This window comes from Anas platyrhynchos, chromosome 11 (assembly GCF_047663525.1).
Source record: "Anas platyrhynchos isolate ZD024472 breed Pekin duck chromosome 11, IASCAAS_PekinDuck_T2T, whole genome shotgun sequence".
Classification (NCBI taxonomy): Eukaryota; Metazoa; Chordata; class Aves; order Anseriformes; family Anatidae; genus Anas; species Anas platyrhynchos.
Genome location: NC_092597.1, coordinates 5,624,635 through 5,651,645, shown reverse-complemented (window position 1 = coordinate 5,651,645; position 27,011 = coordinate 5,624,635). Strand labels below are relative to the sequence as shown.

Sequence of the window (27,011 nt, the reverse complement as noted above, 5' to 3'; positions counted from 1 at the left end):
TGCATTCTACATTGACTATAATGTAATTTCATTTAAATGTTATTGCAGTTCCACAGTATTTACCTGTGATTCTTTCACCACACTTTTAGTTTCGTCTGTGTGCAAACTTTTTTCAAGACAATCCAGTGTCCATTTCACCTTTCAGTTCAACTATAAACATCAAATCTGCAAGACCTGTTCTCAAGCCACCTAACAAGCAACTCCGGATGACTGTTGGCAGTAAGGTACTGGGTAAACATACAGCTCTGTGATGCTCATAGTTTCAGGAAAGTGTATTGGGTAGTCTGAGAAAATGATGTACTGTTCACAAGGGAGTATCTGGTTTTCAGCAAGAACCAGTAACAATGCAGTACTCCAGGTCTGGGTATAAGTAGGTAAGCTTAATTTATATATAGGAGAGTGTTAGGAACAATATGACTGGTAAGTTTCTTGTTTTTAATATCTAAACCCTAAGAAAATCTGTGTTCAGACAAAACCTAACAAAGAATTAAAAGCCATAAGATTTGACTTTTTACTTAGCTGTAGATGTTTTACTGGCGAAACTGTTATGCCTGATATTTTCTAGTTTCGGAGTTCTTTGTCTTTGCTTATGGAGACACTTAACGCAACCACCCCTCATTATGTACGATGCATAAAGCCAAATGATGAGAAGCAGCCTTTTGAGTAAGTATGTTAGTGGTGTTGAGCTGTTGTATTATTGTAAAAATTAACACAGTTTTTTTGTTTCACATTAGCTGCATTGTTGCTGTTGAACAACTTTCCATACAGAATATTTTTTTATTTTCAAGATAACTGAAATAAAAAAACATCTTACAAAAATAGTAGTAATTCAGTAATAATTGTTAATATCTTATAAATTCCTTATTATGATGAAGATCTTCAAGTTAGATATTAATGTTTGTGCATTTGTCATAACATTTAGGGGAAAAGGTTGTCTTACCTTTTAAACTGATAGATATTTTCTATACTTGTTATTTCTGTGTAGTATGGACTAGTATCCCTTCATATTTAGGGAATAAAAGCCACTGCCGTTTTTTTATGATCTTCACTTTTGTCCACAGAAATATTTATAACATTAGAAGTCAGAAAAGCCAAACAAAAGTTTGTTTCATTTTACTCTTACAGTCATGCATGCTCGATAGTTGTGTTTGCATAATTCCTGTGTCTAGTTGATAACCACCAACTAAGTAGGAGTTAGTGAGAGTAAGTAGGAGTTGGCCTTGACGCAGCTATTGGTTTGTTTTGTGGAAGCTCTTTAGTTTCAGGTATACAGCTTTTAATTGAAAGGTAACGTACTGACAAATGAAATATACGCCTTTGTCATAACTGAGAAAGAGGCAAACATTGCTGTGTTTCTAAGTGAATTTTTATTAGTATTAGCTCATTTTCTTGGAGCCAGACAAAATCTTTCCATGCAAAATATAACAAATATCACAGTTTCATTGTCCCTGTGCTGAGACCTGATTGTTTAGTGTAATAGCAGTGAGGAGGAAAACAGCTTTGGTAATGTAAAACTATGTGTGAATTAGACCACAAAAACATACTGTAAATTTATGAAAGTACAACACAGTCTTCTGTGAGCCACAGGTATCTCTTTGCTAGTACTGGATCGGCACTAGCTTAGTGCTTTGTGGGCCTAGCAACTCTGGTCCAGAATTGGAAAGGGCCTTTCCGTGCCTTTTGTTAGAAATTTTAAACCAAGGTATTCTTAAGTAAAATTTCTTGGCGTGATAAAGAATACCTAGAGAGAGTTACTTCCCAATAGATTGCTGAGAGAATTTATTTCTGTGTTGTTTTTTTTTGTTTTGTTTTGTTTTGTTTTGTTTTCCTAAACACAATTCATTGCCTTTTGCTGATAGGAGCTTTTTTGAGGAAAAAGAAAATTCAGATACTTTTTTTTTTTTGTATGTGATAAGGAGTAAGTCACTATGTATAAAAAAAAAAAAAGGGAGCCCTGTGTCCTATGAACAGAAATAGAATTCCAGCTAGTAGAATTGTTTTCATTATTATGTCAAGCTCAGCAAAAATGTAAAACATAACTTTGCTCTTTTAGGTTTGACTCAAAAAGGGTGGCTCAGCAACTGCGAGCATGTGGTGTTTTAGAAACTATTCGAATTAGTGCACAGAGCTATCCATCCAGGTAGGTATAGCAGTTGGTCTCCATAAGTCAAAAAAATAACCAAAAACCCACACTACCTTTTTTTTAAAAAAACAAATTGCATTTTGCTACCTTTTTATTTTCCAGGTGGACTTACATTGAGTTTTTCAGCCGTTACAGCATTCTTATGACACAGCAAGAACTGTCTTTAAATGATAAGAAGCAGATTTGCAAGATTGTTTTGCAGCGGCTAATCCAGGTTAGTATGTGTGCACTGTTCCATTATGTATTGTAGCATCTGCTGTTAATTAAAGGTCTCTTTTCCCAAGTGTAGTACAGGAACTTAAACGGGGATAACACACTTACGTTATTACTGTCTTTCTTGATTTAGTGTGTAGAACATAGGCTTGCAAGTCTATAACCTCATATTGTCATGCTGAGTCATGATGTGACCATAGGCAGATGATTTCATCTCTCTGTGCTTAATATCTTCATTTTTTAAATGACAGATACTCTACCTATATCTGCAAGTTAGTAAGTAGTAAATGATTTGCATTTACCAGTACTAGAACTTTATGCACACAACGGTGTTACACAGCATACTGAAGAACTGTTCTAAAAAAGTGCTATTTTGCATGTTGTGTGTTGAAACCAAGACTCTTTCCCAACAGAGTATTTGACAAGGCCTTTGTAAACAGGTTAAGCAAGTTGTGTTTACTGTTCAGTTTACTGTAATGTGTTTTTTATTTTCCCCACCAATATAGAACTGAAAACCCTGGGTCCTCTTGCTTGTAGTTTTAGAAATACCTGATTGCTTTTTGTGTTTTGAGCGTCCTTGAATATGTATATATTTTTTTCCATTCGTCTGTCCTGTCTCTACAACACAGAGCTATATATTAGCATTTATTCACTACCTTCCATCTCAGAGGTGGCCGCAGTTCAATAATTTGTAGGTTTTGGGGAACACCAAGAATAAGCAGAGGCCATCACTGACAAGGCACAATTGTGTAGTTCCTGTTTTTTAGACAAGTCTGTATTGATGAGACAGGTCCAAGTCAAGCCAGTGATTCAAGTCAGTATGTCAGAACTGAGTTCTAACTCAGGGATGTACAAAACCAAACACCGGTGTACTTGCAGCCTAGCTCCAGCAGAGTCCAAGAACACTCCAACAGAGTCCGAGAGTGAGAGCCTGAGCATAAAAGCTGCTTCTTCCTTGAGCTTTTGCTCTCAGAGCTCACAGATTCAAGGCTAGATGTGCACCCAAAGGTAGTTTTAAGTCCAAGGAACCGAATTCCTCTGAGAGGGATAAAGACATTTCTTTCAAGACCTTGATGATAAGTCCAGACCCTCCTTTTAATTTGATCCTTTTAATCTGTTTATTTCCTGCTTTCTGGCTTTCCCCTCTGTCATATACTCTTGTATATAATGAAGACAGAGAGGACATTCTTATTTGGCAAGATCATGTCACTTCAGAATAGCTTGGTTAAAGTGACGATTTATAAAAGGAATAGAGTGTTTGGTCTACAATAACAGAATAAAAAATTAATATATCGTTTTCTTTTCCAGGATCCTAACCAGTATCAGTTTGGGAGAACAAAAATTTTCTTCAGAGCAGGGCAGGTTGCTTACTTAGAAAAGCTACGATCAGATAAACTGAGACATGCATGCATCATGATCCAAAAGAGCGTTCGAGGCTGGCTGCAGCGGAAGAAATTTCTTCGCATAAAACAAGCAGCTGTTACAATACAGCAGTATTTCCGTGGGCAGCGGACTGTACGGTATTTTTGGCTGATAAATTAGCTTGTTTTTGGGGCATGCCTTAAGGGATCTAGAAGATCAAACTCATACGCAGCACTAATTTGGAAGTGTAATTTTTATGTAAGAATAATCCAGATTGTATTTTTATCCTCTTTATTGTAATGATGTACTTGAAAAAGTTCAGGTTGTTTGGCTGATGAGAAGAAAGGCAATTTAGCAGATTTCAAATGTCTGCCAGATTCCTGAGAGGCCTGTCTACCTTTGAGGAGCTTAGTCTTTAACCAGTGATATGTGACCCAGTAGTTGGCTTAGGGTTACTGCTTAGCTTTAGAGCCAGAGAAGAAATCAGGAAGCAGAAAGGAAAATCAGCTTGCAAGGATCTACAAATTAGTTTGTACAAATTATTAGGAGGCATTGTGCAGCCAAGAAATAGTACAAGTCATTCAAAAAGCAGATGGAGGAGGGAGATGGCTGTATCTAGCCTTTGAAATTTTCAGAAAGACACCATCAGAAAATTGCTTGTGAAAAAAGGCATGAAAGTTTGTGGGCTGCTCCCCCTACTCCATTTTCATGGAAGAAAAAGCTGTGTTTCAGATGGTGGAAGCTTGTTGTCAGTATCTTCTGCTTCTAGAAACTATCACCCTGAAGTAAGCCAGTGCTATGTGAGTTTACTGAGCTCTAGTAAGCTGCATGTTCTGTTTTCTGTGCATGTGGCCTGTAAGGAGGACACCCCAGCCATTGTAGCTATCAGCTCACATGAAATCCAGAAAATAATTCATATACAAGGCTCTCAAATTGCTCTTGGAATCTTCTCCCCCAGTTCAGGGTTTAATTAGCACCCAGCAGTTACGAGCTGGGATTGACCATGGCACTTGAGTTGAGATCTGGCCATATGTAGTATGGAAAAGTGGTAACTTTTCCTTCCAGGAGCAACCTAAATGGAACGAGATACTCAGTAAATACACCCACCTCCTTTAGGGGACCCTTCATTGTTTTGGTCCCAATTGCACCTCCATCTTATACTTGGTTGATACAACTTTGCTTTTGTTAGTATAAACTAGTTGCATTGCAACTGTTGTCATGGAAATAAGACTAAAATCTGTGTGTTTCACTAAAAGGAAATAGTTCTACATGATATTCACTGCCAACCAAACTATTTTTGTGTGATTTGTCTGACTGAGGGAATGAGCATGAGAAATCTAATGTGATCTAAGTGCACTTTGTCTTTTGAAGGCAAGCCATAACTGCAAGAGCTCTGAAGCAAACATGGGCAGCTATAGTAATTCAGAAATATTGCCGAGGTTACCTGGTCCGTAAACTTTGCCAGCTCATCCATGTGGCTGCTGTAACAATTCAAGCTTTTACAAGAGGATTTCTAGCAAGAAAAAAATACCGGAAGGTACAGCCTATTAAAAATTCTTATTTCAGTAGCTGGAAACAGCTACTGCTCTATAAGAAAGATGGAGACAAGGGCAGTGATCCCTATTACTTTACCTTTTGCATGTCTGGTACTCGTATCTTCTATTCTTTTTCTATACATTTTCTGTAAAAGTATTGTTACACGGTTGTTTAGATATAATCTCTGAACTGCTAAGAGTTCTTAAGAACTAAGAATCTGGTTTCTGTGTGTGCAGTCTGAGTATTTTAGTACTTTGATACCTCTGACAGAAGCATAGAAATGTGTATAGATTCACAGAACACTTTACTTGATGCTGATTGAGCCACAAATAATTACAGACATATGTAAATGTTTTCTTTTAAAGATGCTTGAAGAACACAAGGCTGTGATCCTTCAGAAATATGCCCGTGCATGGCTTGCCAGGCGCAGATTTCAGAATATTCGGCGGTTTGTATCAAATATCCAGCTTTCATACAGAGTTCAGCGACTGCAGAAAAAGATAGAAGAACAGGTGAGGAACACCAGTCAGTTTATGATTTGTACTGTCTTTTTGTCATATCTATTTGTTAACTAGAGACTTCTGTGAATTATGATATCCATAGTTTTCTTTACAAGACATGGAAATACAGTGGGAATATTGTAAGGGATATAATCCCTTATTATCTAATAATATCATATATTATTTTTCATTATAATCTTGTAGTTATCATTAAATATTATGATCTAATAACTGCTCTGGATCAATATATTTAATAACTTTGGGGAATCCTGTATTATGTTCCTTTCATAGCTTATTTTTGAGTCATACCAGTCCAATTATCTTTAAGATAGTAGCTTTAACCTAGTTGGTGGAAACAATCTGTTTTTGAAATAATCACAACTGACCTGGAATCATGAGCAGAAATAGGTCAGATGCATCTTCCACAGCTGAGGAGCAGCAAAGCATAGATTGTACTGCCAACGAGTTGCTTGAAAGTAATTCTCTTCAGCCATGAAGAGTTCTACACAAAAATAAGTTTGATTATTGAAGTATAGAGCTGATTTCTGACAGTAATTTTTTAGGGGAATATACTAAGAGACAATGCTATTAAACAGTTTCAAGTGTGATTTCTTTTGTTTTATTTTACCTGTCTTGCTCAATGTAGAGTAGAGAAAATCATGGCTTGTTGGAACGATTGACCAATCTGGCTTCAACTCATATGAATGACTTGGATACAATTCAGAAACTTGAATTAGAGCTTGAAAAGTTAACTGCTCAAAAGAGAACATATGAGGAGAAAGGGAAAAAATATAAAGAGGACAGTGAACAGGTACATTTTCCTTACTTTTTTTGGTGCTTATATTTTAGTTGAAAAATTTTTCATTGCTGGATTTATCAAATGCATGATTCTGAGTGTTGCTAAGTAAGTTCAGTTTTTGTGGGGTGATGAGGAAGGATGAAGTTTGTATATACTTCTTAATTGTATCTTTTGCTTATTTTTTGTGTGTACAGAAAATCTTCAAACTTGAAAATCAGAATAAAGAATTACGAGAACAGAAAGAGACCTTAGAAATAAAGCTCCAAGAAAAAACTGAGGAAATGAAAGGTACAATAATTAACAGGAGTTTTAAAGGAGCAGGTGAAAGTTGTAAAGTCAGTTTTACAGCAAATGTAAATGTGTATATATATGTATATATATAAAAATTCTGAATTTACAGAAAATTGAAAGTTGGCTCTAATCTTCTCTTATTTGAAGCTACTTTAGAATGTGTAGGGCAAATGCTTTTAGTATAATAATTAAATGAAATTTGTTCTTTGAGTAGCAAAAGCTCTGCTCTTACTGCAATTCCTATCTTAGAGATAGCATGTGCATTCCTTTAAAGTGTCTCTTTGTCCTTTATTCCTTTAATATAATGTTTTTAAGAATTTAGCTTTGAAGGATTCAAGCAACACATGATATTAAGTAAACTTTAGAGGAATAAAATTTTGGTGCTTCAGAACTGTTCTGTAGCATTATTTATCAAGTTTACTGTTATAATTCTTGACATTTTAGATAATTTGTGTATAAAAATAGTTTAAAATATATTAAAGATTGCTTATTAAAACAAAACAAAACAAAAACTTCTCATTTTGATAACACTGTTTTAATAAATACACTTAATTGCCTGAAGGTCTTTGAAATACTGCAATATTTTTTGACAGAGAAAATGGATGCCCTCACGAAGCAACTCTTCGATGATATACAAAAAGAAGAAAGTCAGAGAATGTATGGAATCTGAACTCAATTTTTTTGAAACATCCATTTTTTTCTTTCTCTGCCTTTCTTTTTCCTGCTTTAAATATAATCACATCACTTACGAATCTGTTAGTATTCTTGAACAGTAATGCTAGTACTGAAGTTCTTTATGTACTTAGTTGAAGAAGAGCACATGATTGTGGGTCAGTCACATGCAGAAAATTATACTGAAGACTTAAGACTTCTTGTTTTTGCAGTTTCCTGTCTTTTCATGTATCTTCAAAAATTAAAAGGAGCCCTTGATAATGATGGTGTTTTTGGATATCCTCAGTATTCAGACATTTAGCAAGGCAGCTGATGGCCATACCAGTCAGATTTCCTGTGAAGTAATTGTTAAACAGCAGAACTGAAAGATTCAATGTGAAGGAAAGGCAGGAATTTTAAATTTTTTAGGTTAAAAATATAGGGGAAAAACTTTTTTCCCCTTTGCTATACTCTTTGCAGGTTTAAACATATTTTTAGCAATGTGGTATGACATTCTCAGATCAAAAAAATATTACTGTTTTTATGGAAGAGTTTTACAATAGCTCTTTACCAATATATGACAGAGAACCATAGGTACCAAAGAAATGCTGTCCTCTGAAATTTGAAGAGTGCACTGAATCTGTTTCTGAGGCTCGGAAGCTGTGTTCTGCTTCAGTTCAGTCTGATATCAGTTACAAAATACTTCAGAGTATAATAAGAGAACTTTTTTGGGGGGGGTTCTGCTTTCCCCATTAACAGTATTATGTTGGAAGCCAGTCCATTCCAGCAGGTGCCAGTAGAAAATGCCAAGATTCTTCCATTGTGTTACTGAGAAGGACATGGGGCTTTCTGCTGCTACGTCCTTCTTCAGTGTGCCTCTGTAAATGTAGCAGAGAGTTGTTTAAGTAGGCAAAGAGTTAGAGAATTAGCCTTTAAGTGGAAAAGTTCGGTTCTGTCTTGAATACAGTCCCAATACCTGAATAGGATGTAGGGAAATACAGGGACATTCTTATCTCATTATCATTCATTTTGTAGGTTCATTCTAAGGATGTAGGGTAGCATTTTCAAGCAATTACAGTTCATTTAAGCTTTCTTAACTGAAATATGCCCTTCAAATTAAAAGAAAAACACAGTCCCCTCTTTCACTTCTAAGTTCAGGAAAAGAAAAACATCTTTTCATTGTCTTGTTTAGGATACTTGAGAAAAAAATCCAAAATCAGAAACATGATTATGAAAAGGAGATTGAATTGCTCAAGGGAGAAATTAAGGTTCTCAAAGAAGAAAAATCTCAGCTACAGCAACAAATTCAGCAAGAAATTATCATTCAGGATGGCCTGAAAATAGAAGTAGGGCAACTTACAAAACAAACGCAGGTAAAGTATGACGCAATGAATTTTGGAGTCTTTTCAGGATAAAGCAAGTAGACAATGTGGATGTTTTATTTATAGATTATTTTCATTGTTTGTCCTCAAGAACATTTTGGAACAAATAGTAATTAATAAGATGTATTTTATAAATAACTATGTTGTATCATTTTCGTGTAGTACTCAATAGAAGTTATTGCTCACAAAAAGAAATGCATGTTTTCAAGAGTATGACTAATTGTGCATGAACATGGATTTTAATGTGTGGAGCTTTTTTCTTCCTTTCTGTTCTGCTAAGAAACGGACGCTTTAAACAACACATTTTAAGCCTTCTAGCATATGAACTTGTTTGTATTAATAATTATCTTTATGAATTAACTGATACTTAGCCCTTGTCATTCACTTTCTGTCTCATTCTGTAATTCATGTCTGATTAAGAAAATACCTGAGTTGCAAAAGGAAATTGAACTGCTGCAGACACAAAAATTGGATGTTGAAAAGCAGGCCCAGTCACAGAAGCGGGAAATTAGGGGTAAGCTACACATTAGATAATTCAGGGAACTTCCCAAGCATGATGTGAACCAAGCCAGTTTAAATTTTTTTTTTCTCTGTTTGCTAGGATTGAAAAAATAATAATAATTTAAAAAAAAATCTTTCTCGTTCCAGAGTGATTTAATTCAATTCACAGCTTTACTTGCATGGGGTAAAACAAAAACCATGTGAGTTTTATGAAGTAATCATTGAGTACCAAGAAACTGATTTCAAATTTTTCTTCTTTTTGTTTAAAAATAAATAATGTAGTTTAAACTTTACTTAGAATTTTAAAAGAATCTCATAGTGACCCAAGAATATGGAAATATACGTTATTTGGCCTTCATTCAGCCTGTCGTTAGCCTCAGGTCTCATAACTGTCTGATACGCTTAAATAACTTGCTGAACTGGGGTCTCTTTGAGAAAAGGTACCTAATAAGAGCACTGCTGTTGTGCACTTTGTACAATGCTAAGAATGTGTCTTATAGGGCAAACCTGTATCTGCAGCATTTAATGTAGTAGGCTAGCACAAGAAGACAATCTGTATAACTGCAGCAGTTGTCTAGATCTAGAACAGAAAGATGGAACTTTACAGTGAAAGTTTGATGTGTTTTAAAAAAAAAACAAAAAACAAAAAACAATATTAATAGTGTACCTTAGTACACTCATATACCTCATATTCTGGTAGTAAATATTTACTTAGTACCAGGAAAGAACCTTACAGATTCTGGAAGAGATTGGTTTTATTTTTATAATGATAACTTAATTGGAAATATGAGAAGGAAATTATTCATATGATAAACTTTTTTTTTTTTTTCCAGAAAAGATGTCGGAAGTTACAAAACAGCTTCTGGAAAGTTACGATTTTGAAGATGTAAGAAGCAGGTAATTTTGTTTTGAGGTCTCTTTTTAAAAAAATAAAAGTATATATATATGTATATATATAAGGAATGCATTTTGTTTACCTGCACACTAACAATACTGCCTTGTATTCTAGACTGTCTACAGAGGATTTGGAACACTTAAATGAGGATGGAGAATTGTGGTTTGCTTATGAGGGCTTGAAAAAAGCTACGAGGTTAGTCCAGTTCTTCAATGTTTTTCATAACTCCAAGCTGTGATCTAGAAGATAAACAGATAAGTGAGTAATTGATTTGGCAGTGTGATTCTGAACACCTGTTTAATAAATTAACCAACACTATGTTATATGATTGACTGAGTAGCTTTAACTCACTTTTAACTAATTCACTAAGTCAGTGAAATGTGTGCATGTTTTCAGTCTGGGAAATGTTTCCTTAGAGGTATCACACATACCTTCAAATTCTTTTAATGCCCAGGTAATGCAATGACATATCTGCATGTAGAACACTTTTTTCACTTTGTATGAAACTTAACCCGTTGCATTGAGGTCATTACCACATCAGCAATTTTTTTTTTTTTAATAGAGTATTGGAAAGTCACTTCCAGTCTCAGAAAGAAATCTATGAAAAGGAGATCGAAGGTTTGAATTTCAAAGTTGAACATCTTAGCCAAGACATTAATCATCTACAAAAATTATTTCGAGAGGAAAATGACATAAATGATGGTATTCGACTTGAAGTTAGCAGGCTAACTTCAGAAAACATGGTAGGTATAGTAAAGCCAAAGTATCTTACTGTTACTTAGTAGTTCAACCCAAAACAGTTTGTGTCACAGAGTCCTCAAAATCTTGAAGTCATGTCCTTGATTCACAAGGTTCAAACAGTTGTGGCCATCTAAGATTGCACATCCATACAGGCTTTTTCCCTGCATGCAAGGATAACATGTTAGAATGCAGCTAAAGTTATTGTCTAAGTGTACAGCTTGTTGGGGCAGCCTCACAGAGACCTTTTTCTCTAAACCCCCCCCCCCCTCCTTTTTTTTTTTTACATAAACCTGATTATGTTATTTTAATCACAGATTGGCAAAATACTGTTTTACAAACTCTGACTTTGGCAACCCACGACCAGCTTCAGATTTGTATTATACTTGAGGCGTTCAAATTTAGAATTTAGTTTTTCTCCCCCTGTAGTCAAAGGGCAGAAACTAGCATCTTTTGATCTGAAGCCTCTTTAAAGCTGTCTCTGTCTCTCAGCTTGAAAAGTTCTGTGATTTGGTTGTCAATTAAAAAACAGATGCCTGAGGGGCTAGATTATGCAGTTTTGAGGTACTCTCCACCAGGGGGCAGCTAACCATATAACGTCGCTAATACATTGCAGGCAGGACTTAAAAAATTTTAACTGGTTATTAGTACTGTGTAAAAACCTATCTAACATCAAGTGCTATCATACTAGAAGACCATATGTACTGTATCATTTTTTCTGCTAAGTGAAGTATAGCTCTAGAAATATTTTCAAAACAAACTTCATAAAATTGAAAACACAACAAAAAGTAACTAATAACATTATTTCTTAAAAATGACAACATACTGATCTTTTTCCAAAGTTAACCAAGCTAGGAAATTTAATTGTCTAATTTCTTTTAAACTACAGAATATAAGAATAGTAGTATTGGGTCAGTCCAAATATTTGTTAGCTCCCTAATTTTTAAAGAGTGTCTGACAGCAGATGCCTCCAGAAAAGTTATGTAACTCAGGCAAGTACTTTCCCACAGTGTCTTCCCAGTCTTTACCTATTTGCAGTTGAAGGTCTTCTGATGTCATAGGTAACATTACAGATGTTTCAAAATGAACATGCTGAGATATGCAAGTGTCCTTTTTCTCTAAAAGGTGATTCCAGATCTCAAACAGCAAGTTTCTGAACTTGAAAATCAAAAATTAGATCTCGAAAACCGTCTTCAAGAACAGACTATAAAGTTGAAAGGTAAAATACCATTGTGGTCATCGGTCTTATAGTTGAGAGGTGCATAATGAATTTCCTAGGCTTGAATGTGTAAAAGCTGAAGCAGCATTACTTCATTGCCTGATTACTTACTTAACTGCCAGTACAATGTAAAAAAACACCATGAAAGAAGTGCTGTATAGTTTATAGCTCTGTTGTTAAACAAAAATATATGCAAATATGTGCACTTCTTTCATTTTTGAACTTTTTTGTCATTTAGTTCTGTGGTTTGGATGTATGCAAGTGTATTCAGCAGGGCTAAGAATATATGAAACAAAGTATGCTCTTTGGAAACAGTCAAGAAGGAAAGATGATTTGGAACTTAAGTTGTACTCCATGAGGTGAAATTCAGAGGGTGTTGAAAAAGTCAGAGTAGGAGATGGGGAAATGTTCGTGTTAAATTTGCTTGTTTGAAAGTACTTCTCTATTTAGGAGAGCATAAGTTGCTGTGGGTTCTGTGTCTCTAAGTGTAATGTCTTCCTTGGCAACTTATTTTTTAAAAATTTACAATTTGTTTGACTGTCAACTGTAAGAAGTTAGTTATGTCAAAATTCCATATCACGTATAATCTTCTGTGTACAATTTTTAAATATTTCTCTGCATTATGTGATGATATTCAATTTTGTTACAAAAAAAAAATGAGTATAAGAAAAGATTTTACTAAATACAAGTACAGAACAGTAAGTAAATGTGATCTTATTTTCTTGTGTTGAAAGAGATGTCTAATCAGCTGCATCATGAGCCAGAAGGGGACAGAACACTAAGGAGGTAAATAGATCTATGTTTCCTTTTTTTTTTTTTTTTCTTTAATATTTTAATATATGTAAGTGCTATAGGCTGGGCGTAACAATCACGTAAAATTGAAGTACACATCCAAAATAAGATTCACCTTGCAGCCTTGAATACAGCTCATAGGTAATGGGCAAATATGATATGACTGTGCTTTAACAGAAGAACAGTAAAAGACAAAGCTTCCTGTCTGTTTCTAGAAAAAATGAGGCACAGAATGAAATAAACGTAAAAGCCAAAGAGAGATTGAATGTCATAACCCAAGAAATCGAAGGTCTGAGCAACGGTTTGAAGCAAGATGAAATCCATGATGAAGTAAAAAGCAAGATAAAGCAAGAAACAACTCGACTTACTGTGGAAAACATGGTGAGGAAATGAAATCCTCATTAAGAAACTGTACCTGAAATGCAAGATAAAAAGAAAGAAATCATGATTGTATAGTATGGGCAGCATGTTTTCTCAGTTCATTGGGGAGAAAAAAGGTAGAGAAGTTTCATTTTTCTTCCACTGAATATAAGTAAAAATACATTGAAATGGTTTTAATTGTGGCAATAGCATGTAGCAGTAGAAAGCATTTCTTTATTGTGATTTCTCTGAACTCACTGACTTTGATTATTACAGGATCTTGAAGAAAAACTAGACATGAAAGATAGAATAATTAAAAAATTGGAAGATCAGATCAAAACTCTTACCAAGACTATTGAAAAAGGTAAAATATTGTGTGATTATTAGTAGTAGTAGCTTTGGAAGTTCAGTGTGTGTTGTAGAGGAGGTAGATTTACAAAACTGAAAAAAAAAAAAAAAAAGTAGGGTTTTGGGGTGGAGTTAGAAATTTAAAACCTCAGGAAAAAGTGCCATCAACAGAAATTTTATAAAAGCTCCTTCCTGCATTTTTTTTCCCAGCTAAATAATAGGCACATATGAGACCTAGAGTATATGATAAAGTTTAATTCAGAGGCATCAGGTTCTGCCAATAAAAGTTAATACATATCCTCACATAAGCTGTCTCTGAGAATAGAATGTTAGTTTTGCATCAGATGAGTTTCTCCTGACATAGGTCTTCAGATGGCAGGTAGTTACTGATACGAAGTTAGTTTGTACAAAATTCTTACATAGCAAGTAATTCTTCGCTGTAGAATGTACTTCAAATGGATGCAGAAGTAACTAATGTAGAGGTGTGCCACTGCTATTTAATTGCCTTATTCGTGTAAGTAATTCCACTGAATCCAGAGAAACTATTCACATGAATAATATAAATATTATTTAACTCACTGCTTGGAACTGTAAGCTAAAAACATTAATGTGAACAGAGCCTGTACTCTATTAAAGAGAAACTGCTTTTCTCCAGTAGTTTGTTCTAACATATGAATGATGACTGAGTCATTTATCTGCAGTTAACAGTGCTTTATGTTTGACAGTCAATGAAGTTCACGTGCCAACTTTGTCCAAAGAGTACATTGGAATGATGGAGTACAAAAAAGAGGATGAAGAAAGGATTGTTCAGAATCTGATCCTTGGTATTATAGTAACACTTCACTTAAGTAACATTTTATCAGTAGTCAGTGATTGTCAGTGTAGAAAAATACAACAAAAACTACAAGATGTTCTCATTTACGTTCAAAGTTGGCTTTATCCCTCTCTCTTACTACTATAACCACTTGGGGATGCTACATTGCTCTTTTTCTACTGCCAGTCATTTCAAATATAAAGAGCTTCATCTGTTTTGCAATCGTGTCTGACTTTTAAATTATTCTATCATCTTCCTTAGTATCTGTTCATTTATAAAGCTGTAAATCTCAGGAGCAATCTAGGGACTTGAGTTTACGTTCTAGTCATACAGGAAGTAATTTATTCTTAGCCATCCTAGTCATCATTCTGATCTTTAAGGTCCATTCCAACCCAAGCCATTCTGTGATCTACTAACTTTTGTAAGTCATTGGGCATATATCCACGTGTGATGTATTAATCTCATCTGTCTTTTCTGTATCGTTCCTTTCACTAAAGGGAACTTTACTTTCATATTTCTCTTGTAGGGGAATTCTGCCCTTTTTCTGAGTTACTTCACAATATCACTCTTAGTGAAAAACCAGATTTTTGCATTAGTTTGCAGTTAATAGTAAACTCAACAATGTTTCCATGCATTTGAGCTTGTCTTTTTCAGAATGACACTTTAAATCTTTTTATTTTTATATAATTATCCTGATCACTCTCCTCTACGCAGATTTAAAGCCACGTGGAGTTGTAGTTAATATGATACCTGGCCTTCCAGCTCACATCCTATTCATGTGTGTGAGGTATGCAGATTATCTGAATGATGCTGACATGCTGAAATCTTTCATAAATGTAACCATTGATGGTATCAAACAAGTTGTTAAGGTAGGAATTATGTTTGGCTGTATTGTACTTTTTGATTTTTATGTAAGGTTTATGAGATGCATGCACAATACCTGAGAAATGCTGACACTTTCATTTGCTAGTATTTCTATAATGAATAATTATTATTAGTGACACTCTTTTTTTCCTGTTAGTAGTAGTATGCATATAAAGTCTCCAGGTAAGGTTCCACTGTGCTGAACACTGTAACACAGTAACATGTACTAACAGAGATTACCTTTATCTGAAAAGGTTGTTGGCAAAACCATTTAAAGTATTTTACATCAAAAAATGAGTAGCTAATTAGGTTTTAAGTGCAACTGTGCTTTCAGCACAGGTAAAAGTTGGATGGACAGAAATGAAGGTTAGTGTATTTGTCAGTAGACAGGTTTGGTTTTTTGTTTTTTTGTTTGTTTGTTTGTTGTTGTTGTTTGGTTTTTTATTATTATTATTATTTTTAAAATCAGAGGGTTTTGTACTTCTGTTCTACTAGAGTAACGTTTTCTTGGCATGTTATTTGGTATTTCAGCATTAGTACCTGAATGATTAAGGTTACTTTGCCAGCCAGTTTACAAAACCAAGATATATATAAGAATCATTCATCTGTTATCTCACCTACATTACAAATTCAGCTATGTGAATGCTTTATTGTGGATTTAGAATGTAGTAAAACACCAGGCATGCTTGGTAACACAGGTGGGAATGGACCATGGCTTATGCAGTTGAATTTGTTATGTAAAGAATGCCTGTGGTTGGTTCACACGCACACACAAAAAATTATACAACATTTTATCTATAAGAAAATGCTTGTGCATATTAGGCTAACAAAAATAAAATGTGTAGTTAGGATTGTGTTAATATGTAATTCAGTTTCATTTCTATATACAGGCATTGTTCTCACTTTTGCAGGAAGGCCTCCAGTACACCATCTCACTACACATAGAAATGTGTAAAACTACTTAAGACTAATGTATTTAGCACCTCTCATATAAGAATTAACTAATGTTTAACAAATAAAAGAGGGGTCTTTTTTCTGTATATATGTTAACCTAAAAAAAAAAAAGATTTGTACAGTTAGCATGTTACAGACGCTGTTATGTTACTTCTGCCTTAGATGTGTGCTATTATGCCAACTCTGTAGTAGTCTTAAGTTTCATCTTTGAAATTAAGCTAACTTAGTAAGACAATGCCATTATAAGTTTGCTCTGTCATTTTCAGGAAAATTCAGAAGATTTTGAGATGTTGTCCTTTTGGCTTTCCAATACGTACTATTTTCTTAACTGTTTGAAGCAATACAGTGGGGAAGAGGTAAGAGTGATTTCATCAAATCATTTCATTACTTTACTTCTGTCAGAATTTAATTCAGTAAGCAAAATAAACAGAGATAATCAATAGATAGTTATTCACCAGGTCATCACTGTTCCTTCAGGATATTTTGATATTTATAATATTGCAATATTTGTATTGCCTTGCAGTGGTGATATATCTTACACAAATAATAAGACAGTATAGAATTACCTGATCAAGTGATTCCCCAAAAAACATAAAAGTGCTAAAGTCAGTTAATTTCCTAACATGGAAACTGTTATGTAAATGGAACTCTATACGTGAATTTAATGTGAGCTGGATTTCAGATGTCCAGCTGCATATATATATAAAAGGGTTTAGTTGCTTTATAATTGTGACCACTTCAAACACTTGCTGCTACCATTATGAGCTAACTGAAGAAATTCTCTGGAAAGGAGCAATATAATACTCTTTTTTTTGTCCCTGTATTTAACTTGCTTGTTTAAGTTAAATTTTATCCTGTGATTCAAAATTGTTTTAAATTGCAACTTACATAGACTGAAGCAAAATTGCACAGGCACATCAGGATTAAAGCCAACAGGTGCCATAAAGCCTTGCAATCACAGTAACTGTGTACTGTCTGAACAACAGTACTCCCTCTTGTGGCTATATCGATAAAATCTAAAGAGCAATGAAGAATTTAAAACATTTAAATTCAATAAATAACAATCTTATGTCATGTAATCTCAACAGTAGGGAGTGGTCTGAATCCAGAATTTTGTGTGTTGATCTATGTTTGTAGTGAACACTCAAGACTTCACACAAATTAGGATTCAGCCTAGATTTTTTGAAACAGAATTTTTCTTATGAAAAGTCCAAAAATTAGATCCCTTTGCAGCAATAAAACATACATTATTAATTATCATTTTTAAGCATTTTGCAAGCAGAATTTAAACAACTGTTTTTTTTTTGTTTGTTTGTTTGTTTTTAATTAAATAGCTTGATTTCTGTTTATGTGATCCAGGAATTGCTGCAAAGTCCAATGAAATCTAGGCTTTCCTTTGGTGTTAGTATGCTTTTGAACAGAGTAAGCATGAGCATTAAATGGAATAATAAGTGCAAGGAGCCCAGAGCTAGATGCATCCATTGCAGTTAGCAGTCGCTTTCACTCATTCTGAGACCATTTTGGCCAGAGACAGAATGGATTACTCTAATATATACATTGGAATATAATACCAGTTTATAATGTTATGTGATTTCTGATAATTATATCTACAACTTAATTGTAGGAATTTATGAAGTCTAACACCCCACGTCAGAATAAGAACTGTTTGAAGCATTTTGATCTGTCAGAATATAGACAAATTCTTAGTGATTTGGCCATTCGTATATATCACCAATTCATTATTGTAATGGAGAACAACATTCAACCCATGATCGGTAAGACAGCAAAACTCCAAACACAGTTAAATCTAGTTTGTTAAGTACATGAATAAAGATTACATGTGGAGGGAAGGGATGGGACAGACTTCTTTCTTTCATTTATAGGTGTGTACCTGCATGTGTGTTTCTGCACATATAAATTCCACTGTTACATCCCCACAGGGCTTGGAGAGACTTTTTCCTCTGAACAGTTTCCCTGTATGGTATAATGCTTTGAAACAGACCAGCCTTCTGCAGAAAGAATAGGGTTTTCAAAATTTTTGTGCTCCAGAATCCTTTGTCAGTATTTTATTTTTCTTCTATCATTTAAATTTTAAAATATCTTAAAGTTATATGTAGTTGAAGAACTAAGTTAACGTAACGGAAAGGAGCCTAACGAGTGTTAGTCTTACCAGTTGTTTTTTTATTGTATTTCAGTACCAGGCATGCTGGAATATGAAAGTCTCCAAGGAATTTCTGGCTTGAAACCTACAGGGTTCCGTAAACGTTCTTCTAGTATAGATGACACAGATACCTACACAATGACCTCTATCCTGCAACAACTCAGCTATTTTTATAGTACTATGTGCCAGAATGGCTTGGACTCTGAGCTTCTAAAGCAAGCAGTGAAGCAGCTTTTCTTTCTGATTGGAGCCGTTACCCTCAATAGTCTCTTCCTCCGCAAGGACATGTGCTCTTGTAGAAAAGGAATGCAGATAAGGTAAAGCCAGTAAACTTTCAGCAAGCAGTTGATTGAGAATGAATTTTTAACATTTTAATGTAACCTAGTTCTTTATTATTAAGTCATTAGTTATTCTGTGACCATTCTGCTGGAAGTAGTCAACTGGTTTTTGGTTATGTTTTGTTTTTTGTTTTTTAAACTCTTTTTAAAAAATAGATCTTTGCCTTTTAAGCTAAGCTTTCTCAACCTAAAACAATACAAATCATGCTGTCCATGGAAATGTTGATTTCCATGTAGGAAAATGTTGATTTCCAGGTAGGAAAAGACAGAAAATGACAGTCTAGAGCTCAAAGTTGGTCCTGTGTTCAGTTTTCTTCCTATGCTTGTGGGCTCATGATGATGAATAGTATTTTTAATTCAAAACAGGTAGTGTCTCCTGTCTGGCAAATAGACAAAAGCAAACTTGATTTTTTCATGCTCTGCAGTGAGAAAATCACTGAGACAGAGACATTAAGGATTCTTAGAAGTTGATAAAGAAAGCTTTAGGTCTTCAGTTATAACTCTGATTTGTAATGTGCAAAGATTGTTCTAATCTGTATAAGCTCAGTTGTAAATCACTATTTTAAAGACATATAGTGCTATAACATATTTTCCAATGCCAGTATGTATTGGTATTTTTCTGTAACAAATGGCTAAACTAATAATTTGCTTTCTATTGTCCAACCTTTAAAAATAATAAAAAATGATTTTTATATAAATTATATATATATAATATATATATATAATTTATATATATGTGTGTATATATATATATGTATATGTGTGTATATATATATGTATATATGTATATGTATATATACATATATATATATGTATATATATATATACAGGGGATTAAAATTAAAGATCAGCAGGCTGTAAATTGTCTGATTTTTATGATCTACAGGTATGTTTTGTTCTTTGTTTTTTAACTTAAACTGAATGAATATGAATATTAATATTGCATTAGAGAAACAAAGATTTTAGAAGTCTTTAATATAGCTTGATTGTTAGAGGGAACCTGATGTTTCTGTTGTCTGTTCATGGTTTAACACAGATGTAATATCAGCTATTTGGAAGAATGGCTTAAAGAAAAGAATCTTCAAAGCAGTAATGCCAAAGAAACTTTAGAGCCTCTAGCTCAAGCAGCATGGCTCCTTCAGGTCAAAAAGATCACAGATGATGATGCCAAAGAAATATGTGAACACTGCACATCTCTTTCTACTGTGCAGGTACTGAACCATTTGTTTTATTCTGATACTGACTGCAGAATCTTGCCTATCTAAAATAATTTGTTGCAAAGAGCTATTGGCCTTTCATTTGATAAAAGTAGTATTCCTCATCATTCTGTGTCACCACGTGTTATATTGGATTTTTTAACCTCACATTCCTGATCATTAGCATTTTAACTGCTTCTGTGAGGAATATCTGTCTGCCTTGTTCCGTCTCATTTTTTATTCCACAGTGGATTTTTGTTTTATTTTGTCAGAGGCTTTTTTTGTTGTTTCCTTTAATCAGTTCAGCTTTCTCTACATCTTCTTGATCCTGCTGACATTCTTGGAAATTATTCATAGCAGTCATCATCTATGTAATAAATTATCAGGTTATCAGTCAAAATTATTGTAAAATTCCTACTGAAACTTCAATTAAATACCAATAAAGATGGTATTTAATTCTTCTTTTCCTCTGCTCACTTCTTGTGACATACTAAAATAGTCTTTTGTAATTTGAGCAGATAGTTAAGATCCTCAACTCATACACTCCAATAGATGATTTTGAGAAAAGAGTGGCTCCATCATTTGTTCGTAAAGTACAGGTAAGAGCTACAACTACTCCCTTTCAAATTCAAGTTAAAAAATACTTCATACACATTGGTTTTGATGCTACATATTTATACTTGACCCTTATGTCAAATTATGACTAAGTTGCTCATCTTCTACACATTTGGAGTTGATCAAGAGAAGTCTCCTTTATCTTATCTGAAACGGAAATGTGCAATGATAAGTAAACAATGTTAATGTTTTGGGTTTTATTTGTAATACAGTATTTTCTTACCCTTTCTGGTATGATTGCAGGCTATGCTAAACAATCGTGAGGACGTTCCACAGTTGATGCTCGATACCAAATATCTATTTCAAGTGACGTTTCCTTTCACTCCCTCTCCACATGCCTTGGAAATGATACAAGTCCCCAGCAGTTTCAAACTTGGCTTTCTCACAAGGGTGTAATAAAACTAATGCACTGGTATTTTCTCAGAGACTAAATAAAGACAGGCAGACTTTCATGGTTCATTTCTCCAGCTGGTGGATGGCACGGTAGCTTGCAGTGAATTAAGCTGTTAAAACCTTGTTCTAAAGTCAAGACTTAAAAAGTAGGAACAATTTAAGCTTGTGATTTCTTTGTTTTCTTACTGTACTTCATTCTTCATTATAGTCCTATAATGATGATGTTATCAGCTGGACATAAAGCTGACAGCAGTTTCTTACACCACAGGAGACAAGATTGCATTGGGTCTTTATCAGTAACTCTAAAGCATGAGTCATAGGGGAAAACTACCATGGGATTAATGTTGTTACTTTACAGTTTTCCTTGCCTTTGCTTTCTGTAACAAGAGGTTTTTTTCCAAGGTAATTCTATTCATTGTCTTGATATTCTGGATCTGTTTTACAGTATCTTTCAGCCTTTTATGCTTTTTAGGCCTTTATTCATTCCATGAAATAAGTCTCTCCTAATAGTTCACAAGAAAACTATAGAAAGATGGAACGGAAGGTCCTCCCACATTTTGTATTTTATTTTATTGATACAAATAACTACATTCAACCAGTCTAAGAGAATTGCTGTTGTAATAAACATATATTGTCTTTTGTAGGCATGCTGGCTTGGTTCACTCAGGCTGAATGCTTACATTACTGTTCAGGCACACCAGACAGCTCTTTAGCTGGGGGGGAATTTGGGTGCTTTTTTTTTTTTTTGAAGGCAGATTTTAGTTTTGTTCTCTGCAATGACATGTCTGCATTTTCATATCAGTCATTAGCATAGAAAAGTCAGACATAAAATTCCTGTTCTGATCCATGTTTAAATTACAACATTATTAAAAAAAAAAAAAAGAAAAAAAAAAGAGTTCATCTCCTGTTTGGGTCCATCTCTAATGCAGTGTCTTTCAGAACATATGCTGAGTATGCACACATGTACACATTTTTTCCCATTCTTTTTTGCTTGTTTCCCTCCCTCAATTCTGACATTGAGTAGGAGTGAATGCAGCTATTGTGATCTGGTCTTACTGATAAACCAAGCTTAATTTCTGGCATTGAAATTAAATATATTTCATTTAAATTGCAGGATCCTTAGAAGTAGTCCTCTTTTTGCATTGTTCAGCCTTCTTCCTGCAGGCAGAATGCAAAGAATAACAGCTTTATTTAATACTAGACTCTGTTAGAACAACTGGAGAACCAGCATTCACCTTACTACAATCATGACAGTCATTAGAAATTCATCAGTAAATTATGCTAGCTTTCTAGCTAGGTTATTAGATATAATTATGAAAATTGAATGCTAAAGCTTTGAAATACTTCTAATTTCTAATTGTTATAGTTAATTTAAACGTTACAGGAAGGATCAATTTTATTATTATTATTATTATTATTACATAGTGTCTAAAATCTGTAAATATAAAGAAGGACTGTTTTTTGCTATTTCCCATCCTTGGTATTTACTGTGAACAGTGACATATTCATAGTACTATCCACAGAGATATATGAAAAATATATGAAGGAATTTTTTTGTATTTTGTTCAATAGCAATAAAAGCTGTACAAAACGTCACAGATGTATAGGTACATTAGTATTCTTATCTGTTAAATAAAAGGTAGCTTTTAAATCAATCTGTAGTGTTTCGAGTGATGGAATAATTATATTTTCAGAGAATAATTGTTTGAAAATACATATGAATATATTTTATTTATATATACACATTGTGTATATTCCTATCCGAATGGTTATGCTGTTGCTGGCTCCATGTGAATTTCTGTAAATATTTTAAAGCAAGCAAGTCTAGTTGCTATAAATTGTGTATAGCCTTTTTTACAGTTACTGGAGCTGCACATATGTTACCTGGTACGGTATGAGTAAAATCACAATCTGTTCTTAAATCTACATCCCACGGAAGTATCAGAAGGTATGTACATCTGTATGACAAAAATTTCTTGATAATTTGGTTCTAAATTATTTTGAGAGGTTTGTGTGAAATATGCTGTTAGCACTGTGCATGCAAAGAACAAAATATATTTTAAAAGAAAGTTTAAAATAATCAGTATTTACTGTGTTCTGTCAGAAACTTACTGTACTTCTGTTGACGTTAATGCCTTTAAACAATATGTAGATACAAATCTTTCTCTGTTTTTATAATTCTTCAAAATGTAAGGAGCAGTATTAGTGATGAAGGGCAGATACCTGAAAGAGACATTACTGAGGTTAACTTTCCTAGAATAATAGTAAAGGAGAAAGCTATTGCATTCAAATGGAAAAGTACAAGATGATCCTTACTGCAGTGGGAAAGCACCAGAATTGCTTATGGAGAGGGTTTAGGCATGTGACTCCTGCAGCTTCTGGCAGCTGGACTCAACAGCATAGGTGATCCCTCTCCCTCCTGTGTTTCCATAGTATTTGGGTTTAAAAAAAAAAAAAAAAAAGGATGGTTTTCTTCTACCCAAACCTGTGTTGGACTGAAATCTAATTTCCTTTTTTTTTTCTTCTCACATTGCATTACATTGTCTTGACTATTGAATGCAAACATCTAATGGCACGATTCATTGACTTCAGTGGAGTCACAGCAGATGTGACTTCAGCACTTTTCAAGTTTTTCAGACATGATTTCATAAATATCCCTAGAGCTAAAGAATCCAATAAAGCAGAAACTTTTAATGTTGCTGATGTCAAAGTTACTGTCTTAAAATGGGTGAACAATGGAAGTATATCCAAGGAAGAACAAGCATGGCCACTACTTGTATTAGACTTAGAATTTTCTTTATGAAGTAGATTTAACATTGTCACTGTCGTTTGTCAGAATGTCAATTTAATAGGTGGAAAAAGCAGTAGTCAGCCACCTTCCCAGTAGTATGCTTAATATTTGGAAACATCCAAAAATTGCTGCAATATGAAATGAACAGGCAAGGTCTATTTTGCCTAACACTGTATATTCTTTGCTCTGTATTCTTAGAGGGCAGTTAAAATAAAGCCTCTAAACTATAATCATCAGTACATAACTGACCTGAGGTGATGCAACTTAGAGAGGCTGAGCTTTAAATACCCTTTAAGTAGCCTTAATAATAGAGAGGTTGCCGTCCTACATTAGCAGTTGCATACGGCTTATTTACTCGCCTTGAGAAACGCTGGGTTATTGTTGTTTGAAAAGGTAGGCAATTTTCTATATTTACCAACAAGATTAATAGTGCAGAATTACTCTACAAGTGGCATATTTGTTAATGTTTCAGCATGCTGCCATTTTTACACTTCCACTGTATCTTTTTAAAAACCTGGTATGTTTAAAAATTCAGGCTACAGCATGGGAAGAAATCTTTTTAGACCTTTTGAGGTTAAGCTCTTTGTAACAAGGATGGTTTTGTATCATATTTTAAAAAGATATAAAATATCTCATGTATAATACCACTTTTAAGTATTTGGAAGTTTTGCTGGCTTCTCTTGCAGTGAGATTTGTATGTCGTAATCTCATCTAAAGTAAAGTACTGATATCAGGCATAATTCACCCTGTGTGTTACTCCAGTGAATTCTCTTGCTTTATCTAAAATTAATTCTGCCCAAGGTATTTATTCAAAGCTTAATAGATCATTGTCTAAAGTCTCTAGGTGTAATAATGATATTTTAACTAAGATGACATTTTTTCTGTGATATTTTCATTTTACACTTCTTATGAAGTGAAAGTCTTCCTCCCAAAGTCTTGTTGGGCTAATGTCTTGAGACTCCATATCAAGTACATAAATCTGCCACCTGAGTTGCCCTCAGTGGGAATCTTGAATTCTAAGAATCTCTGAATAAGAATTTATTCAGTTGTTAAATATCGATTTAAGAATCTAGCACAGTTGAGCCCTGCTGCTATAGACACTTTAAAGCTATTAGATAGACTGGTACAGGGAAGCTCATTGAAAAGGTAGTGGCTTGGTGTCTCGGGCTCACTGTTTGCAAAGAATGCATTAAAAATGTTAGGGCGTATTTGTTGCTTTTCAGTAAATGGGTTATAAACCCTGTTGACTGCATATAGCTGGCTGAAAGCTCCATGCAAATTTGCTGTAGTTCATGTTAGGGCAGACTTCTTCTCACATATGTTGGGGTGAAGTTATGCAACTCCTTTAGACAACAGAAGAAACTCCTATTAACTTGGAAGGACAAGATTTCCAGGTTTATCATCTCATTTTTCAAGTTGTCGGTGGAAAAATCTAAGAATAAGCAGCAAAATGGAGGTGCATAGAATAAACTTTGACTTTTTTACATAATATCCAGCCAAATCCTGAAATCTGCATAGTTCATTCAATTTATTTTGCTCCATTTAAAATCTCCTTTGCAATAGCTTCTTCTAACTCATAAACTCATTATTCATGTTTATGTGAAAAACTGTTAAAAATCTAGAGACTGTTAAAAGCTTGCATTGAGAGAATGGGAAATACTACATTTTCCCTATGAAAAATATAAGGAGAAAAATGGCATTATGATGGTATTGTTGTTTGTTATTCTGAATCTCAGAGTGTCTCATTCTGTATTGCTGATACTGCTTTGATCCTAAAGAAACCTGGTTTGAGAACAAAAAGGGGGCTTATAATAACCCAGCTTTCAGTGTGCTGAAGCATCACTTTCTGCTCAAGCAGCACATTGATCATAATATTTTTGAAACTGCTGACTGAATCCTAGGCCATCTTTCAGCTTTAAAAATAATATGTAATATTGAATATTTAATAATAGAGTGAAAAAATAAATATTGGTTTGTGAGAAATCTGCACTGATCAGCTGCTATGTATTTCTAGTTACTGGCTACTGGCATTAATTAAATGAAAATTAAAAATCCACGTTGTCATTAATCTATGTGCAATCAGTGCACATTATAACAAAATACATATTTTACTTTGTATTTTTCTTCATAAAAATATAATCTGCAGATCGTACAACTGTCTTGCATGTAGTGACAGTCCATGAAGCCTGAGAGATGAGTCACAGAGAGAGATTATCTAGTCTGTAGATGTCTATATACAGCCTAAGCTGCATTAGCTACCAGAGCAGAAGCAGGAAACTTTGCACTGGACTGGAACACACTCCTTTTCTTCTCTCTTTCAGCTCGCTCATACTGCAGAGATGTGTGACCAGACCTTTTTAGCAGTTGTATTCGGTCCGTGTGACAAGTGCTCCAAAGAGAAGCCCCTTAGGGCTGTTTACATCAAATCAGAACAGCTCAGCTACTGCTCACTATGTGTGGAAATGGTATGTTACTGATTTTATCAGCTGGAATGTGAAAAGCCTGCAAAAATAGGAGTTGGTATATTAATGGTCTGTTCTGTTGGATTTTTTCTGGACAGCAAATAAGCATTGCTAGGCCTGAAGGCCAGCTACTTCTAATCCAAATAAACACCTCTGCAGACACCTGATGTTATTCCTTGAGCCTGGAACAGACATGGCCCCCGGGTTCAAGGATATGTTTTTTGATTCTTGATTGGAAAGTGGCCATGAGATTTTTACCCTGGGGCACTGCATTCCTTAGCTAAGCAAATATTACATGCCTGTCTAAACTCTGCTCTGAGGTATATGTGTGCAAGTCTGCTCAGCCTGTAGTCTTGAGTATTGCCCATTACCTTTAACAGAACTTCCAAAAGAGACAGAACTATTGCAATGGACTGACTCAGCAGAGGTGAGGGGAGCTGAAGTTCATCTGATCTGTTTCAGCTTCACTGAGACAGAGCTGGAATGCTGTCCTCATAACCAGGTGTTCTCATATGCTGTGTGCAGTACTTCGCTGGGGGATCTGTCAGAGCTGGTAGTTACAATGAGGATAAAGTGAGAAAAGAATCATGGAGGCTCTTCTGTCACCATGTGTGTGTACCAGAAGGTGGTAATGGGGGAGATGAGCCAACGTGCTAGCCAGACCAGCAGGTCCTGTCATAATACCTGCATGAA

General features: G+C 34.5%; 2 protein-coding genes and 1 long non-coding RNA gene across 10 annotated transcripts in view; 2 read left to right on the top strand and 1 right to left on the bottom strand.

Moving 5' to 3' along the window:
* MYO5C (myosin VC) overlaps nt 1-22,720 on the top strand; it is a 35,187-nt gene extending 12,467 nt beyond the window's left edge. Inside the window, exons 15-41 of one of the 2 annotated variants that reach the window (XM_027467080.3) lie at nt 90-224; nt 566-663; nt 2,054-2,140; nt 2,246-2,357; nt 3,665-3,876; nt 5,090-5,255; nt 5,620-5,766; nt 6,401-6,565; nt 6,748-6,841; nt 7,438-7,501; nt 8,688-8,868; nt 9,298-9,391; nt 10,212-10,275; nt 10,388-10,468; nt 10,836-11,016; nt 12,137-12,230; nt 12,965-13,016; nt 13,238-13,403; nt 13,659-13,746; nt 14,456-14,554; nt 15,259-15,413; nt 16,629-16,718; nt 17,987-18,137; nt 18,558-18,840; nt 19,898-20,072; nt 20,576-20,656; nt 20,916-22,720. In XM_027467080.3, coding sequence (XP_027322881.3) covers nt 90-224; nt 566-663; nt 2,054-2,140; nt 2,246-2,357; nt 3,665-3,876; nt 5,090-5,255; nt 5,620-5,766; nt 6,401-6,565; nt 6,748-6,841; nt 7,438-7,501; nt 8,688-8,868; nt 9,298-9,391; nt 10,212-10,275; nt 10,388-10,468; nt 10,836-11,016; nt 12,137-12,230; nt 12,965-13,016; nt 13,238-13,403; nt 13,659-13,746; nt 14,456-14,554; nt 15,259-15,413; nt 16,629-16,718; nt 17,987-18,137; nt 18,558-18,840; nt 19,898-20,072; nt 20,576-20,656; nt 20,916-21,068 — 3,468 coding nt within the window. In that variant the 3' untranslated portion in view covers nt 21,069-22,720. Of the gene's footprint in view, nt 1-89; nt 225-565; nt 664-2,053; nt 2,141-2,245; nt 2,358-3,664; nt 3,877-5,089; nt 5,256-5,619; nt 5,767-6,400; nt 6,566-6,747; nt 6,842-7,437; nt 7,502-8,687; nt 8,869-9,297; nt 9,392-10,211; nt 10,276-10,387; nt 10,469-10,835; nt 11,017-12,136; nt 12,231-12,964; nt 13,017-13,237; nt 13,404-13,658; nt 13,747-14,455; nt 14,555-15,258; nt 15,414-16,628; nt 16,719-17,986; nt 18,138-18,557; nt 18,841-19,897; nt 20,073-20,575; nt 20,657-20,915 lie in introns of those variants that run through there. The other variant, XM_072043550.1, reaches the window with a different exon arrangement.
* Nucleotides 5,606-27,011, bottom strand: part of LOC113845000 (uncharacterized) — a 25,447-nt gene continuing 4,041 nt past the window's right edge. The window contains exons 3-10 of one of the 7 annotated variants that reach the window (XR_011812074.1): nt 23,178-23,288; nt 20,896-22,223; nt 12,040-13,437; nt 11,046-11,175; nt 10,356-10,512; nt 6,383-6,506; nt 6,141-6,256; nt 5,606-5,742 (exon numbers count right to left, since the gene is read on the bottom strand). This is a non-coding gene — a long non-coding RNA (uncharacterized lncRNA). Of the gene's footprint in view, nt 5,743-6,140; nt 6,257-6,382; nt 6,507-8,218; nt 8,374-10,355; nt 10,513-11,045; nt 11,176-12,039; nt 13,438-20,683; nt 20,820-20,895; nt 22,224-23,177; nt 23,289-27,011 lie in introns of those variants that run through there. The other 6 variants (XR_005268628.2, XR_005268629.2, XR_005268630.2 and 3 more) reach the window with 6 other exon arrangements.
* The window catches only part of GNB5 (G protein subunit beta 5), a 26,136-nt gene continuing 25,040 nt past the window's right edge, over nt 25,916-27,011 (top strand). Inside the window, exon 1 of the mRNA XM_038185050.2 lies at nt 25,916-26,321. Within this exon, the coding sequence (XP_038040978.1) occupies nt 26,196-26,321 (126 nt within the window). The 5' untranslated portion in view covers nt 25,916-26,195. The remainder of the gene's footprint in view (nt 26,322-27,011) is intronic.